Source organism: Megalops cyprinoides, chromosome 21, assembly GCF_013368585.1.
Source record: "Megalops cyprinoides isolate fMegCyp1 chromosome 21, fMegCyp1.pri, whole genome shotgun sequence".
Classification (NCBI taxonomy): Eukaryota; Metazoa; Chordata; class Actinopteri; order Elopiformes; family Megalopidae; genus Megalops; species Megalops cyprinoides.
In genome coordinates this window covers 11,512,615-11,529,925 of record NC_050603.1, presented here as the reverse complement: position 1 = coordinate 11,529,925, position 17,311 = coordinate 11,512,615, and the positions used below count along the sequence as shown (strand labels likewise).

General features: G+C 42.4%; 1 protein-coding gene across 3 annotated transcripts in view; it reads right to left on the bottom strand.

Annotated features, from left to right (window-relative positions):
* Positions 1 to 3,150: 3,150 nt before the first annotated feature.
* The window catches only part of LOC118768969 (ephrin-A4-like), a 28,911-nt gene continuing 14,750 nt past the window's right edge, over positions 3,151 to 17,311 (bottom strand). For 2 of the 3 annotated variants that reach the window (XM_036515963.1, XM_036515964.1), the window contains exons 2-3: positions 13,385 to 13,680; positions 10,070 to 10,782 (exon numbers count right to left, since the gene is read on the bottom strand). In XM_036515963.1, coding sequence (XP_036371856.1) covers positions 10,199 to 10,782; positions 13,385 to 13,680 — 880 coding nt within the window. In that variant the 3' untranslated portion in view covers positions 10,070 to 10,198. Of the gene's footprint in view, positions 5,713 to 5,949; positions 5,971 to 10,069; positions 10,783 to 13,384; positions 13,681 to 17,311 lie in introns of those variants that run through there. The other variant, XM_036515965.1, reaches the window with a different exon arrangement.

The window sequence follows — 17,311 nt, the reverse complement described above, 5'->3', positions numbered from 1 at the left end:
CTTGGACACAAAAAAATTCATGGATGTTTTTAATATGTTTTTAATACTGTTTATTTGTCAATACTCTGACACTAGTGTATAAATCTTTAGTTATATCTCTAACTATTTAGTATACAGTTGTATAGCTTGATTACCAATCATTGATCATTGATTACTTTTCCTCCATATGTACAGCTGGAGGAAATCACTTCTTGGTTTTTGCTCCATTCTGTGTCAAACATCTTTCCATTTCTCAGATTTGTTGCTGGTGACTTTGTCACAGATCACCACAAACAATGTCAGTAAAAGATTATTTTGAAGCTGAATAATTTACTCTCCCATCCCACACTGTTATATTGTTGAAATCTAAACCAATACATTTTTTAATTTTTTTAACAGTGGAACTCAGTTTTTACTTACTTGCTCACTGGTGATATCTTATGTTGTGCATGGAAAGCACTTTCTCTATAAATGCTACCTATTATGAATTAACCTACCCTTCTTCAAACTGGATTATGCTAATTTTCCCAAATTTAACACCCTAAAATGGACTAAACTACATGATTAAAATGCATTACCTCTCAACAAAGGTACTGTAATGTAAAACCATTATCTATCTTCTAAACATTAATGCAAGTGCAAAATTCCGTATATTTCATTGTTTTTAGTGACAGTACTCTATGCAACTTGTTTAATTTGTCATTGTACAATTGCTCCTATTTCTCTATTAAACTGTATATCATGTCTGTTTCAATGGTATATGGTCTTGTCTCACCAAAAAAGAACAAACTTAGACTATTGTAATGCCCTGCTTTCTGGATGCCTGAATATCACCTTAAACTGGCAGCTTGTTCTAAATGCTACTGAAAGGATCTTAACAAGAATCCTGTTACCCTTTATCATTAGCCAGTCTTGTGCCATCTAGAGGACAGTGGACTACAGACTCCACTAAATTCCAGAGACATCTAGAGTGGTACTTACTATTTCAGATGTTTGTTTTATATGGTATTTTTACTTGGTTCCCCCAAATGACCCAATAACCTAGTCATACCTGTTACAGTACAGGATAAGTGTTAAAAAGAAAACACTGCTATCAGGATTTATATGTGTTTGTGGCTTGATCATACCTTATTATGGATGAACTTCATACATTTTCTAATGCAAAATCAATGCAAATACTACGGGAGGTGTTCTCAAACCCTGCCCTGGGGACCTACTGGTTTTCATTCCAACTATAATTGCAACTAATTTATTGTAATAAGCTGTTAGTTTTTTTTTAACTAGACCATTAAAATATAGAAGGGATATACAACATAGAAGTAATAAACAACAATCTACCATCTTTTTCTACCATTATGTCAGAAATAGCTATGCATGCTATGATGAACTAATTTTTCATATTCACATCTTACAACTTTTGATCAGTCATGATAAAAATGCTTTCATTTTCTGTAATCTGCTGTATGGAAAATGATTCCTTCAGAAAGAGGTTACATTTTTTAATTTATTAAATATAGACTGACAGGTGAAATCAGATACCTGGTGCACACCACACCGATTCAGTTGAAGAATTGAGATCAATTGAGAAAAACTGCAATTAGCTTGAGTTCATACTCTCATTTTGGTGGATGGATCTTCTCCTAAAGGAAAGCTGTAAATGCTGGAGGGACAGAATGTTGGTGAGTGTGGACTCGCTCATCTCCGCTGTGTTGCCTTCATAATTGTTAGTGCACACAGAGTGCATGTTGCCTTTCATTTTTGTGCTGCTTGTGAATTTGAGTGAACATCTGAGCACGACCAGCATGCGGTCTGGGAGTAATGCAAACTGAGGTAGCTGAACAGACAAGGACACATCGAAGGGCTGATGTCATTACAGGGACAGAGCCGTTTTCCAGTAAGAAATGAGACAGGGGAGACGTATCCAACATCCTACACTGCAGTCTCAAAAACCATCGTTTGTGTGATAATTGACTGCCTCATCCTTAAGGTCATATTCTTGTAGCAGATTCACAAGGGATGTTTCACCATGGTGAAAGCAAGGTGGCCGATTCCACCATGAGACGGTGCATCAGTGGCATACCTCAAGAAATACAAACATTCACAAAATATATCCTAACTTAGAGCATATTAGCACCGTGTATATGACTATGAGCCCATAACTCAGTCAATCCCCAACTCTTTCACGTTACCAGAATGTTTGTCAAATGCTTTCAAGACATTTGTTTTTATTTCACAGACACTTAGACTTTCATTTCACTGATAGATGGCATTAATGGCATTGATTTATCTTGTTTTTCACACCCTAAGAAATTAAAATCCCCATTTCACCTTTTTTCTGAAGCCAAATTCTGCAAGGCCAAACCATTATATTACACCATTTAGGAAATATTTCTGCTGAAAATGCACCTTAGATATAACTTTTTCCCCCATACAATTTGAGTAAACCATACTCAAGCTTGTAGCTGAGAATGTAACACTACAGTAGTATTGTAGAAAACAATGTTGACATCTGTGCCACAGTATACAGAGATGTCTAAACATTAGCCAGTCTTGAAGTGCCATCTAGGGGACAGCAATATACTGCAGTCTCCACTAGATTACTGCTTACTATTGACGTAAGCAGGTATTACATTTTATAGAGCATGTGCTCCTAAAAGACCCCATAACTTGACATCATATTTTATCTGTTACAGTACAAGGGATATGTTTTCAAAACACCTCAGAATAACATATATTATACGTGGTATTTTTTCAAATGTGAAGTGTGTTCATAAGACCTCTAACCATCTGATGCATTGCATGGGATGCCGTCTCAAAAGCATTCACAGCCACAGAATCACACAGGCAATGTTCCATATGAGTTATGTGGTATACTGTGCTTTCTCGAAAGACCAAATAACCATAGAGATCCAAGGAATGTGGATGTGAAGAAGTAACAGATGTATCCTCTGGACCCAGGCTTGGAGCAATGAGGAAGCACAAGCACTCACACACACAGACGCTGTATATACACAGACTGGGGTGGACAGGACAAACATACTCATGCACACTTATTCTCAATCAGGTTTATTAAATCTATTTGCCTCATTACAAGTGGGAATCTAACTGCAGATCTTCACAGAAGATGTAAAACAATTCACTAAAATGTGAAAACAAGAAAGTACAAATATATTTATATATTTTCCAACAGATGACACAGGTTCAAAAAGCATTCTCATGCTGTGATTGTGATATGTTCTGAATAGAAATTCAAATCAGATTCAAGCTGATTGGACCCTGAAGAGAGCACTGGTACATGTGTAGACATAATATAAGGAAGTATTGATGCCACTGATGGCTTGTGAGTTTTAAAAGGAAATGACAGAAATGTTACCATTAAACTGATTTCCTTCAGCATCTTTTTAAATTTTGTTTGGTTTGTTTTACTTGACTAACAATTAAGCAATGAATCATTTGAGTACTCTGGTCCAGTTGCTCTTAACTGTATTTTGGCTCTTTTTCTTTACACCCCAGACTAGTGCAGCATTTGCACAGATCATTTGACCATACTTCCTTGCATGCTGGTGAGAGTGATTTTCAGTGAAAAGGTATGATTTCTGCCTCTATTTGATGCCCATAATCCCCCACTGATTGATGTATACGTATATGGATACGTATATGATGCATGAATTAATCTTGGATTTACAGCATGTTCTCAGAGGGCTTCCTCTTTTCCACCTTCTCTCCGCTCTTTATTACAGAAGTGACGTCAGTGTTAGGAGGTTAACTCAGTCCGCCTGACACCACAGGTAAGAAGGCACATTTGTTGCAAGATTCTATCACAGAGTGTGAATGCACCCCCCTGACATGAGGCATTACTGCATATTTGGGCTCCCAAAGCAGCCTTTTGGGGTGCAGCAGGCTAAATTAGCCCTTCCAGAGGTTGTATGCATCCCTTAAAGCTCTAGATGAAATGTCTCCTTGTTTAGTCAATTTCAAGGACTTTGTATAAAGCTGGTACAGAGTGTTTGACCTGATTTGGTAAAGTTTTCGGTCTGTTTCATACCTTGTTAGTCCACTCTGTGTGCTTGGGGGCTTTTCTATATACAGTGTTAGCTTCCATGAAGACTGGCATTCTCTTAGTTGACATGTGTTTCTGAACCCTGCAAGACTGTGGCCCTCAAGGACCAGGGTAGCCTCGATTGCATCCAGAGAATGCACGAAGGGCCGATAACAGGTCCTGTTTGGTGTCTGTAAATACTAGAATTTCCTTACCAGCACCTTTCCACCATCTAGTGGCTAAAGTAGTTACTTTGTGGGAGTGGCACTCTAGGACAGTTATGGATTGAGTGGTGAGTGAGAGACACTACTGATTCTATGGTTGCGTAGTCACAACCAAAGATACAGTTTTTCATTTACCCAAAGAATGTCCTCTTTTCAAAAATCAGTATGATAGTCTCCCATTGGTAGAGGCCAATGCACATTTTAGCATTCAGTAAATAATCCCAAAACAAGCAGAATCCACTTTTCTAGAGGGTCTGACAAAGAAAAAGTGCTGCTACTTGAATGGTGAACCTCTTCCCACTGGTCCATGAGAGCTTTGACTGGAGGTCTGAGGGGTTTGAGAGTTCTGAGGGAGGAGGGTTTAAGCAGTCCAACCCAGTCCAATGTACTACGCTGTGGCTCTCTTACATCCATTCACACAGCCTATTCCAGCAGTGCAGAGTTCATCCCGAGCCAGACCAATACGGCCTATATCCAGTTATAGAGGATGTCAAGTTTTCACAGTCTTGAAGAAGAAAAATCTGTCTGGGTTTATCCCATATGAACCCACAGGAAGAGTTCTCATGAAAAAATGTTTGGTCCATATTAGACTTGTTCAAGACACTTTTAAAAAATTCAGTACAGTGTCTTTTGGTTTGGTAATGTTTTGATCAACTTCAGACCTTGTTAGTGCTAACAGTGTGGCTGTTCAGTTCAGTCACAGGTTTGCAAGCTCAAAAAGGCACTTTAAACTGGCCTGCATTCATGCTCTTTGGTCCCTTCAAGTTAAAGAGAGGAAGAGAAATAGAGAGACATAGCAAAGGCAGAAGCAAGACAGAGGTGAGAAAGGAGAAAAACAGACACAAAGGTATGAAATGAAAAGACCAGGCAGTGATGTGAGATTAGCACCACTTCACATGAGAAACTCTGCCAAGAGAAGAGGGCAAAAGGGGCACGGATGGACAGGAAGCTGGAGACTGATCAGTGGAGAGAGAGAGAGAGAAAGAAAAAAAGGGAGTGGCTGACAGAGAGAGAGATTCATTGTGCTTCCAGGAAACTGAGCAAGACAGTGGGAAAGTGTGATTTACTTTTCTCCTTATGAATCTTCAAGTATAATGTTTAAATGTGTTTACAAATTAGAAAAGCTATAAGAAATGTATGTGTTCAGGTAAAATCTTTCTCTCATAATTAATCCAAAATCAGCTCACCAAGCCCTTGCCCTAGCCTCAACCTTTAGCTGTACAGAGCTGAAACTGACCCAAGGTATGGGCTTGGGGGATACAGCATACGGTACACGCACCATTCATTGTGTACCATTGTTTGTACATCAGACAGAGGTAGGAACTTACAGTACGCTGACCCCTTGTGTGTGCGTGTGTATGGGGGAATGTCAGATGAAGGGGAGGAGGTAGAGGGGGATGAGGAGGAGGAAGAGTGAGAGTTGAGTCTTCTTTGCTGCTGAGCTGACCTTGCTGTGAGGTGCTGGTGTTTCTGAGGACGGGAGGGGAGGAGAGCAGAAGATAACCGTTAGGGCCTCTGGAACAGTAAATGTAGCTTATAAACATAACATAACACATTCACAGTCTGTTAAAATAGCCAGAGAGAGAGAGTCTGAATGAGAGGCAGAGGTGCACACTGAGGCACCACACAGGACTAATGAAGGCACAATGGGCAGAACTAAAACAGGCACTAAAATGCAGACAGAAGATGCTGCCCACTGAAACTTACCCTGCTTTGATCTTGTTGTTGCTGAAACAAATACAGAGATAGAGACAGAGAGGGAGAGAGAGAGGGAGAGAGAGTCATTAATGCTTAATTATCAAATACATGACCTGATGGAGAGTCACTCACAAAAAGCCACAAGAAGAGAACAAGTCATTCTCTGTTGTAATGGAAAGACTGGAAAGAAATTCCAAAACCCTGGTTTTAACCACTGTATTGATTATGTCTTGAACACTGTAACCAATGTGCACCCCTTTGGTGCCCACACCATTTGAGAACATTTAGAGATTATAAAACATGAAGGCCAATTTCACCCAGTGTCTCAGTTTGTTTTCCACTTTTCTATGTGACCACTTGGTGAAAATGTAGAAGACAAGCTAAACTTTGAAACAAGCTAAACTCTGAAAGTGACTGCAAAGGAGAAGGTATGGAGGTGGCATACAGGGGGATACTTTGGAGGAGAAGCTATTTACCAGTACCACAAGTGCAAATACTATTTAAAAAGCTGTTCAGCACTACATTTCCCCAGCGGAGAATTCTCTTAAGGAAGCTGAAAGCGAATGAAAAGATAAGGAAAAAGAGAGCAGTGTCATGCTCAGAAATGGGAGGGAGTATAAAAGAGATGGGTGTAAGGGGAGAGACAGGGGGGTGGGTGGGGGGGGGGGAGGGGGGCGGGGGAGAAATGAGGGGGGGGGGGTTCGACACAAAGAGAGGAAGACAGAGTGACAGAGCGAAACAGAGGAAGGGACAGAGGAAAGAAAGAGAGAGGGAGGAGAAGAGGAAAAGTGGTATGAGAAAAACTGGGGGAGACATGCGGGGAGAGACTGAAAGATCAGACAGAGAAGGGGGAAGGAGAGACGGGGAAGGAGGAGTGTTTGCGTCTGGGTGTCATTTGCACAGTAGGGGGCAGACAAAAAGGAAATAATGGAAGGAGGGTAAGGGGGGGGAGACAAGGGGACGGAGGGAGATGGAGAAGGAGAGCTGAGGTGCAAATAGGATGTTAATGTTAACAGTGTTACATGGCCGTTTAGGATGAGAGCAGTGATTTAAGACAAGACTCTCAGCCTAGCCAGCTCATTTCACCTGGAATAAATCGAGCACATTAAATTACACTTGTTGATAGAACTGGAGTTTCACTTTAATGGAGTTTGTTGGCTATCGATCCAATCTGGGGAAGGACTCCAGATTTCCACAGCCTTGATCTGAGGCCCGATCTGACCTGAAACCTTTGTGCTGTGGAATCAATTTCCATGAGAAGCCAACACTAAGTCCAGCCGTCGGATGAATTGGCGAGGGGCCTCTCTTGTTGCTCTCAGCCCTCCAGCAGACTCTCATCGCTAATCAATAAGCGCAGCATGAAAACCAATATACTTCAAATGAAATGAAGGATGGTGACACTCTGAAAGAGGAGGGGGGGGATACGTCTACCCTTAAATACGTATGTAATCATGCACACACTATTCTTGCATGATCTTATCCTTCTTTCTAGTCTTGCTACAAGAAAGACTGTCTGTTGAAAATTACCAATGTCCTGAGACTGGGAACAAGAGGTGCATTCTAATATGCAGCTTGTTTCTTTCATGTTATACCCACCCTGATATAAATGGTCTTGAAATTTGTCAGTTATTCTGCGGATTAAGGTAAACACGAGAATGTACAAAATCACCTTCAAAGGAAGTAATGGGAGCAGGAGGCATCTCACTCACCTCATAACCTAGAGCTCCATTTTAGGGACACATACTCATTTCTCTCTTTGTAGTTTTTCCTTGGTCACATAATGTGTAAACAACTGTTCCATTTTTTGCTACTTCTTCCACAATGTGAGCTTTCTTGCTACACAGATTACTGAACCACTAAAATTTGTTAGTCAGAGATGAGAACAAGCTGCGGCATGAGAGCACTGAACACCACCTGAATGTCACCCTCTGAGTTGTCAGTTAGCCAACTGCCAGCAGGACACACAGTTCCCAAACATACACTGAGTTTAGCAAAAGTCCTGTGCATAATATATAGTCATAGTAAACAACTCACTATGATATTCAAAAGATTCAACAAAACTGCAATTAAATCACATACAACTCAATACAACTCAACCATATATCTAACAATACTGAAAGGAAAATCATACGACCGCATATTCCTATCACACGAAGCAGGTTAATATATTGAGCTGAATACGGCTGCTTTATATCTGCTAAAGCACAAACCAGGCTAGACACACTGATATTACACAAGGCTTCACTCAATATTTCACAATCTTACATCGGAGCAGGAGCCCTTAGTCACAGGCACTGCTCAGAAACACGTTCACAGCACCACCCTCTGCCTCACCGCACCACAAACAGGCGCCATGTCAACTTTTTCCGCACCGCCATTTTAGCTCGACGCAGGGAAAAAAAAAAACATCCATAAATCAAACACGGAGATGGATACAGCTTTTCGTTAATCTCGAACGACCTGTAGCATTAATGAACAAATTGTCTGAAAAAAAAATATCCCGCGCGGATTGGTAAGACTGGACTCGCTTTGCTAAAAAAGGAGAGAGGTGGACGGACAGAGAGAGGGGGAGGAGGTGGAGGGGAATAAAAATGGATAAACTCTCAGCCAGTGTAAAGTGTGGAAAAAAAGGAAAAGCGAGGGTGACAGGGAAGGGGCAGAGAGAGAAGGGGGAAACAATTAGAGAGAAGGTAGAAATGGCTGTAATGGTTTCTCACAGTAGGGGAGGGGGCAGAGAGAACGAAAAAAGAGAGTGAAAAGCTAGCATTTTGTTTCTACAGGTTGCTTTATAAAAATGGTGCGAGGGACACAGGAGGAGTGAGAGGGGACAAAGAGGAGGGACAGTGAGAAAATTGAAGAAGCATTGTCTGAAAGCCCCGTCATGCTGGAAGTGATTGATGTTTATTGTCCCCTCTGAACAGGAGTCAGCTGAAGATGGGAGAGGAGGGGAGAGGGTGTGGAAGGAGATTTTCTCAAGCAACTGCCAATCCTGATCCCAGAATTCCCCTTGTGTTCCGCTGTGTTCCATCTGAGCACAAATGCTTTGATTAGTAACTTGCTTAACTTGAATTGCTTTAATTGCCTGGTTGGACTCTTTTCACATACTGTTGGCTGACAAACAATTGATGACAGTCCAGGCAATGAATTAGTAATGCAACTGGAAGAGAAATTCATTGACACAGTAGGTTTTTTTTTCTTCAGAGAAAAGACACAGTTGTAAATACATAACCACATGAATCATAATCCTCCACAGAGTGCCTATTTATTGTTACTGTACCTGTCGGATAATGGGGAATCTCACAAAAAAATAAAGAAATACAAGCTAATCACATGACTGCCCTAAATATTCCTTTCTTAAGATATATTCAGCCAATTCAATGAGGGTGGAGGATCTCATTCTCCCATCTTTCACCTATTCCTCTATTTCCAAAAGTTTGAGATCCATCTTTCCCCTGTATCATCCATACATCACCCTTCATTTCCTCTGAACAATGAGAGAGGGAGCAAGAGAGAGAGAAAGAGAGGGAGGATAGAAGTAGATATGGGGAGATTAGTTTTGCTCTGGTAGCAACAGATGATAAAAACAAAAGAGGAAGGGAAGAAGAGATGAAACATAGAGAGGGGAAGATTAGTGCCACTTCAGGAACGACAGAACAGTGGAAGGAGAAAGAAGCGGAGGGTGGTAGAGGGGAAGGAGTTTAGTTAGGATTAGTCTTGCTTTGAAAACAAGGGATTGCAGGACTGGGAGAGGGTGAGACGGAGAGCAACAGGACAAAAGGAGAGAATACAGAATACAGATGGGTGTAAATACAGTCCTAACAGCTTTCAGTGTTTTTTAAGTCATACATTTCATATGTTGATAAAAAAAAACATTAACTTTTTTATTACATCAAGTAATAATGCCACTTCTGCCAATCACCATACATTTCAGTATAAAATAGTCTCTTTTAATATCTCTTGGTCATCCTCAGAATGGCCAGTAACAGCTTTTGTCCCAGAGGTGTATAGTATAAAATAACTGACTTAGACAACAATATCCTATTACCTGCAGAAACAGAAGCAGACGTGAACTGCCAATCAAAGTAAGTTGGATTGTGTTGTGAAGGAGTTATCATAGGCTAACGCTGGTTCTTGTCATAACTTCAGCCAACGTTCACTTTTAATATTACGGCTTGTCGAGACATGAATAAGCTTAAAATACAATTCATTGCTCTCCCGCGTGGCAGCGCTATTGAACAGTATTAGAACCCCCTTACAATCATACCAGACATGACTGGTTATGGCTTGAGTAACACCATTCCAAGGCGTCACTTTGGAGAGAGGGGTGTATGGGGGAGCCACACACGTGTGCAGATAGGGACAGGAGAGAAGGAGGAAGAAAAAAAGGGGAGGGAATTGAATTGTCATTATTCCCAAAACAGCCCCATTTATGGAAATGGGAGGGAGGGAAGTGAAGTGGGAGGTGGATGAACGGACAGGAGTAGGACAGGACCCGCAGGGCGTTCTGTCCTGGCAGGAGGACCGGACAGGGGCCCGCTCCCTGGCTCTGTGACAGGAGGTGTACATCGGAAGGGGAGGGAGGCGGGGGGGTTGAAGAGATAAAGGGAAGAGGAGCGCACTGACTGCACCCACAGAGCGCCGTGACTTGGCTCGGAAAGAGAGAGGGGTGGAGGGAGGACAGGAGGGGTGGGTGTCCTCCCACCAGCTCCGTACAGGGTGGGAGGAGGTGGAAGGGGAAGGGTGAAGGGATGAAAAGAGGAGTGCTGCACTCACTGGTCTGACAGCAAACTGTGACTTTGAGCTTCATGCACGGCAGCTGGGGGCTGTCCTGTGTGGCCAGGGCTGAGGAGGTGAGGGAAAAGGTGTCATTCTCACAGTCATTATTACTGTTCTCACAATCAAATCAATAATAAATCAATAATCAATAAAACTGAAAACACACAAAATATATGTTGCAGGTTAAAACAGAAATATATTCAATATACTACTTTAAGGCAATGGACATTTCTCCTGGGGAAAATGAGATCTGTGATCAAAGTAAAAGGGGTACAATAACAGAGATTCAGAACGCAGGAGATGCAGAGGTCTGGTAAAAAACAGATGTGTGTTTCGAGGTAGATGTAAGGTAATAAGAGACTGCAGTCTTAATCAGTTTTCAGAACACAAAGGGGATCAAGAGTAACAAATACAAATTCCCTCTGGAGCTGGCTGCGTGAGCTGGTTCGGTCCTTGCCGTACGTATGCCACACACATTGCTAGGATTAGCTCACCAAGCTAAACACCTGGGTCCATGCCCAAGGGAACATACTGGTGTCTTGGCTGCGTCTGGTGACGTCACCTGTGGTGGGCTCTTACGGTTCTTCTCAAACAAATGCGCTCTCGATACCGTGCTAACGGATCTCAAGTTCCTCCCAGTGACAACCGCTGCATATCAGATCTACATAAGCCATCAGTGGATGCCGGAGATACTGGCAGAAAGACACAAGTGTCTGACAGGGACTCTTCACACCTGGGCCCTTGACTGACAGAACAAAGGAGGGCAGCTCACACACGCAGGCTCACGCTTGGGCCGTGACACCCAAATCAGCAACACGGAGGAAAAACAGTAACAGGTGTGGAGGAGGGACAGGTGATGTTCTGAGCAGGACACTGGCGCTTAGTCAGTCTTCGCTGGAAGGGAGGGAGGGACGGAGGGAGAGGAGGCAGGACATGCGAGTGATACAGCACTATCCAGTTCTACTGCTTACTGCTGGTGTAAACAAAAGCAGTGGTTCTGTTCTAACACGGAAAGATCGGCCTATTCTTTAAAATAGGCCGTTTCTGGAGGCGCTTTTAACTAACTGTAAACTGCAAAAAAACCTGTTGATGGAGATGGTTTGTTGTTAGCTTTGTTAGCGTTCCTAAACCATTCCCTCTGCTTAAGTGAGTAAACACTTCCTTAAATATACTGAAAAGGAGCAGAGCCTACAACGCGAATCAGAAGCAAATAATGTGAACACAAAACAAGCAGTACATCACAATACAACCTGGGAAATTACAATCATTGAACAGAATACAAAGACCTCGCTTCTTTTAAAATGCCGATATTTCAGGGCAACTGTTTGTGCTTAGCCACAATAAATGCCTCTTACCCTGTCAACAAATCATTACTTACATCAATGCGGAAAATTTCACAGTAGAACACGCGTTCACAATTTGCATACCGCTTACTGATTCACCTTCACGAGACGTCCATCACACAATGTGCAAATGTGCTGAATTTTTAAAATCTGAATCTGAATACTCTGTCTCACTAAGTCCTTTTTTCTCCCTTCTCTTGCTTGGTCTCTTTCTTCTCCCATGAGAACAAATCGCACCCCCTCCCATTCTGTCAGTCCCCCTCCATCTTCATTCTTTCTTCCTTTTTGACACCTCTCTGCCCCTCTGTGTTCTTACTATGTCAGTCCTCGCTCTAATTCGCTCTGCTAGTCTCTCTCCCACTCCTTTTCGGTGGTATTGTATCTCACAACCTGATTCAGAGTTCCTCCGCTTTTCCATGCTGATCTTATGTTCTCATGTTTGCCTCAATCATTCTAACAGGTGAGAAGCGGAGGTGGGACAGAATAAGACAAATAGAAGTTTGGAGCATAACCAAGACCACTGAAGAAAACACAATCCTTAAATCGCATCTTAAATCATGAAGGAGAGAAGAGGAGAGAGAGAAAGAAAGCAAAGGAATTGCAGGAAAGAATGACCGAAAACTAAAGTTTCATCTTACCCCTGTTGTTCTGATTACTCATTCTTATTTATGTGTATGCTCTGCTTAAGTGCATGGCATCGTAAATGGCCCTCGGCATGTGCATTTATCAGAAGTAAATGCACATAAAGTCTCAACACGGCTGCACATAAAGAGGTGTCCCATGCCACATTTGCTCCATATATTCACTGCTTTTTAAATTGTTATGTGTAGTGCTTCATTTCATACCCAGATGCATTCTGTCAGATGTCATTTTTCACACTACCAATTCTTTGCTTTAAGGCCCTTCTACTGCATTTGTATCTATTAAATTTGCGGTGACAGCAGGCAAGCTGATAGAACTTGCCAGATATCATTGAACTAAGAATGCTAGCGTTCTGGACACTTGCTGTTTAGCAGCGCAAGCACAAGGCAGCCCATTCGGAGACGTTTCTTCCTCCTTAATCACAGTTAATGTGATTTAGGAGTGTTGCTGTGTACCTGGGCCCGTGTGTGCAGATGTGTAATTACAGTGTACAATGCAAAGGGATAACCAGCCTCTAAAGGCTGGAGCAGCTCTGTGGTCCAACAGCGGACATCTCTGAGTGTCCTTCATCGGCACATTATGGCTCAGCTACCGCTACGGGAGGGTGATGGAGAAGACACACAAACACATACATACACACACACACACACACACACACACACACACACACATAAAAGACTCACAGCTGTAGAAGTAGTGGCGCCCGGGCAGGAACTCGAACCCCATGGAGAAGGGTGTGAACCTCTGGATCTTCTCCGAGAAGCGCACAGGGCCAAAGGGGGCGTAGGGGTGGTTGCACTCCCAGCGTTTCACGGCCCCCTCCGTCTCCACGCACCCCCGGAACTCCTCCTCCCTCACCAGGTATAGCGCCAGGGTCTCCGGAGGTGTGGAGGTGGGCGCCCCGGGAGGGTAGTGGGGGCAGTAGATGTCCAGGTAGTCGTTCGGTTTCACCTCAATGGAGAAATCGTCCTGCATTAGCCTGGAAAGCGAGACAGAGGAAGAAAGCAACAGTGCTAATATTAGATTACATTACAACCATTTAACAGACGCTGATATCCAGGGTGACTTCCAGCTAAGGCTGCAACAATAACCGCATCACCGCCATACTAGGAGATGTACGTATTAGGAGGTGTACCGCGGTGTTGAGCTCATAACTGCCATTACCGTCCTAACAGCTTTTTTTTCCTTTATCCGAGAGTGCTTCCATCCTCATGTAGCTTTTTGCTTTGTCTGTGGCCTTGTCTACACTAATCCGGATATTTTCCAAAACTCAGTTTTGAAAAGAATCACATCCACAGTACACACGTTTTTTTTTATCTCTCCACATGAGAATGAGAAAACGATTCTAAAATGCCCAGACCTCTGCACTGAGCATACACATAACATTTAGCAAGCGCAACACGAGATTGGAAAAATTCTTGCTAATTTTAGCTTTGAGGAAACAGCGATGTTACATTAAAAAATATAACAAATGCGGCGGTGAAAACTATGAGAAGCTTAATAACGCTAAGGAAAACATAATGAACCATATAACGTAACATGCATGCTACATAAAATAAGTTATGTGCGAAAGGGTTAAATGTGGGTAATAACTATTTCGTTAGTTTTAAGTTAATCCACCAAATATTTAGCATTTCATATGGTGTTTGAAATGCATGCCATGAATAACTAGTACTATTAGCCTAGGCTATGGCCTAGAACTCAGGCGATGGGATTTTTGTCTTTTGAAAGCGATAAAACAGTAGAAACAATGTTTGAGATGTTAAGGGACGAGCAACGTCAAATTAATGAATAATTAAACACGGCGCTTTGGTTGTGTTTATTACCACAAACCGCAAGGTGGCATTCTTCGAATACCGCGATAAGGAAATTTCTATACCGCTGCAGCCCCACTTCCAGAACAACAGAACCCATTCAATTTAAATGAGCAACACTGTCAGACCAGGCTAACAATACTACCAGACCAGTGAGTGTGAACATAACACCCTTCAAGCCCTACCACAGGTTAACTTGTTCAATCTGACTAGGCAACAGAAGCCAAGAATACATACATCAGTCACTACAATCCAACATCCATCGCAATACTACACCTAACAGCAACAGCAAGTGCTAGAGGTAGCGGGGATTGAGGTAGAACCTCACACGCAGTCTGAGGGATATTAGAAGTTAAATTATGCAGCTATTTATTTTCCCAGCCACCTGCCAGAGGTAACACAGGGGGGTACTGACAGAAATGAGAGGGAACATTCAGAGCATGATAATTATGATAACACTCCAACACAATGGGAGCACACTGTGCTTCATTAACGGGATCACCTTTAACCTGCTCTGCACCGTCCTTCTCAAAAAAGGAATGTACGAGAGTGGGCCTGAGGAATGTCATACATTATGTAACCGTTCCATGTGTAGAAATGTATTAAGTACATGCAGTACAGACCTGGCCCCACATGATGAAGACCATCACCATATTATATATGTGTGACTGATAACGATGGATAATGATGTTGCATATACTGTACTTTCTGTATATTTCTACACTGTACTTGCCTGTCACTATGTCATACTAGGTCTACAGGGTCTTGCTTTGATTACTAATGAGGTGAAGAAGAGGCTGCTTAGTTACTCCGTTCTGAATGATTAACAAGCCTGTCCCTTTAAATAAGGATCACCCATCAGCAGTTGCTCCCCTTGCTAGTTGATTGCATCTAATGTGGTGGGTCAATGCAAAGGTCATGCCATCTGAACAGGAGGCTGTGTTTATGACGCTAACCATTCAAAAACATGCTCAACACAGTTAAAATTATATTTGTTTTGTTCCTGTTTTTGCCCAGCCCTAATTCAAGTTCAAAGTCCTTCCTACAAAAGGCTCCAGTTCTTTGCCAGGTTTATGTTTTGGGTGGCAAATCCTCTAAGCATGGTCTGCCATATCAGCATTTTTGAGCACTGGAGTGGTGGAAATGTCCCTCTCCCCACTGTGAATCTCAAAAAAGGTAGGCTTCTGTGTAGAACTGAAGCACATTTCACATTTGCAGACATGGCATAACACCCTTTGTGTGTGGCAGTAGTCTTGAAGTAGTCTGCTTAATAACTCACCAAAGGCAAACCTCCTGCGGCAAAGGAACATGGCTACAGGCCGGGTTTTAAATGTACATACATTATTTTTCTCAATATGTATTTAGCACTTTAAGTTCACTCATCCAAAAGTTCTGCACTGCAACACTCTCTGGCCAAGAAAGAGGAACCGAGGGAGAGAGGTGGATAAAGGGGAACAGGTTTGTACAAGACGTACCAAGAAAGAGCAAAGGCAGAGGAGTTAAGAGAACAAATGAGCCAGAATCTGACTGAGAGGGCAAGTGAGAAAGAGGCTAGAAGAAGACGGAAGGGTTTCTGTGAACACCCAGCGAACCCAGGAGCTTTGCCTCCGTGCCAAAATCCTAAGCCAAGAAAAACGGATTTTTATGCAGAAAAATTCACCACCGGATGGTATCATTAAAGGATACCTAAGGGCTGTTCTCTGAAAAATCAGCAGTTGAACTTACAATTATCATTTAAATCATGCATCTTATTGGAACTCGTAATTAATATTGATACATATATGCCTGCACTCATCTGTGCCCCCAAGTCACTAGCTTTGAGTGGGAAGCATATTATTGCATGTCTTCTTCCAAAGAGTAAAAATGGGTAATACCATCTATACATCTGAATATTTAAGCACATCTTCAACATGGGTGCCAAAAAATTCATCATAAATATCATATATCATCCGCAAAATTTCATATTCATCATATTCATTGGTTAGGCTTACAAGAAAAAATACTATTTGCCTTCTTTCCACAGAAACCAGGCTGACATACTGCTCTCTTGTCAAACATGGTAACATAATAAAAAGCAAGGTATATAGCCTTCACAGTGAATGGTTTTCTTCTTGTTTCACATATGTCTGTAGAGCCTTAACAACCATTTGAGTACTGATCCAAATCATAATCTCAGGGCTGAGTATTCGAATAAATGAATGTTTGGCCTCACCCCTGCCAGGTATCAGAGTGAGGAAGAGAGAAGATGACAGCACTCAAAGACAGACAGTGGAAAAAAAGAGAGCAGGGTCCTGCTTAATTAGGGGCCCTACAGAGCAACTTGTAAAAGACAGTGAGAAGACAAGACGTATTCTAATTGGTCTTGCTCTGCAGAGAATGAGGGAAAAAGAGAGAGAGAGAGAGAGAGAGAGAGATGGGGGGACTTGAAGAGGAGAGAGAAGACCGAGGCTACAGTTGCAGGTCTAATTCCGGGGGGGGGTTCATGAGAAAGTGACAGAAAGAGAGGGAGAGCGAAGGAAGGAGCGAGAGAGTGCAGAGCCACTGAAGGGAAAAGTACAGAGGGCTCATCAGGACAGAGTGGAAAAGAAGAATAAGACCAGGGAGACACGGGAGAGGGGGACCTGAAACAGAGGGACAGGGGGGAAGATTTGAGGATAGAGCTGGCTCAGCGAGGCTGATGGACAGAACAAGATCGTAACAGAGGTGTAAAGCCTCATGATCCTTGCAGTGGGTGGAGCTACCAGGCACGGTCAATCACTGACACTGAAACAATCGTTCCAATCATTTGGTCCCCAC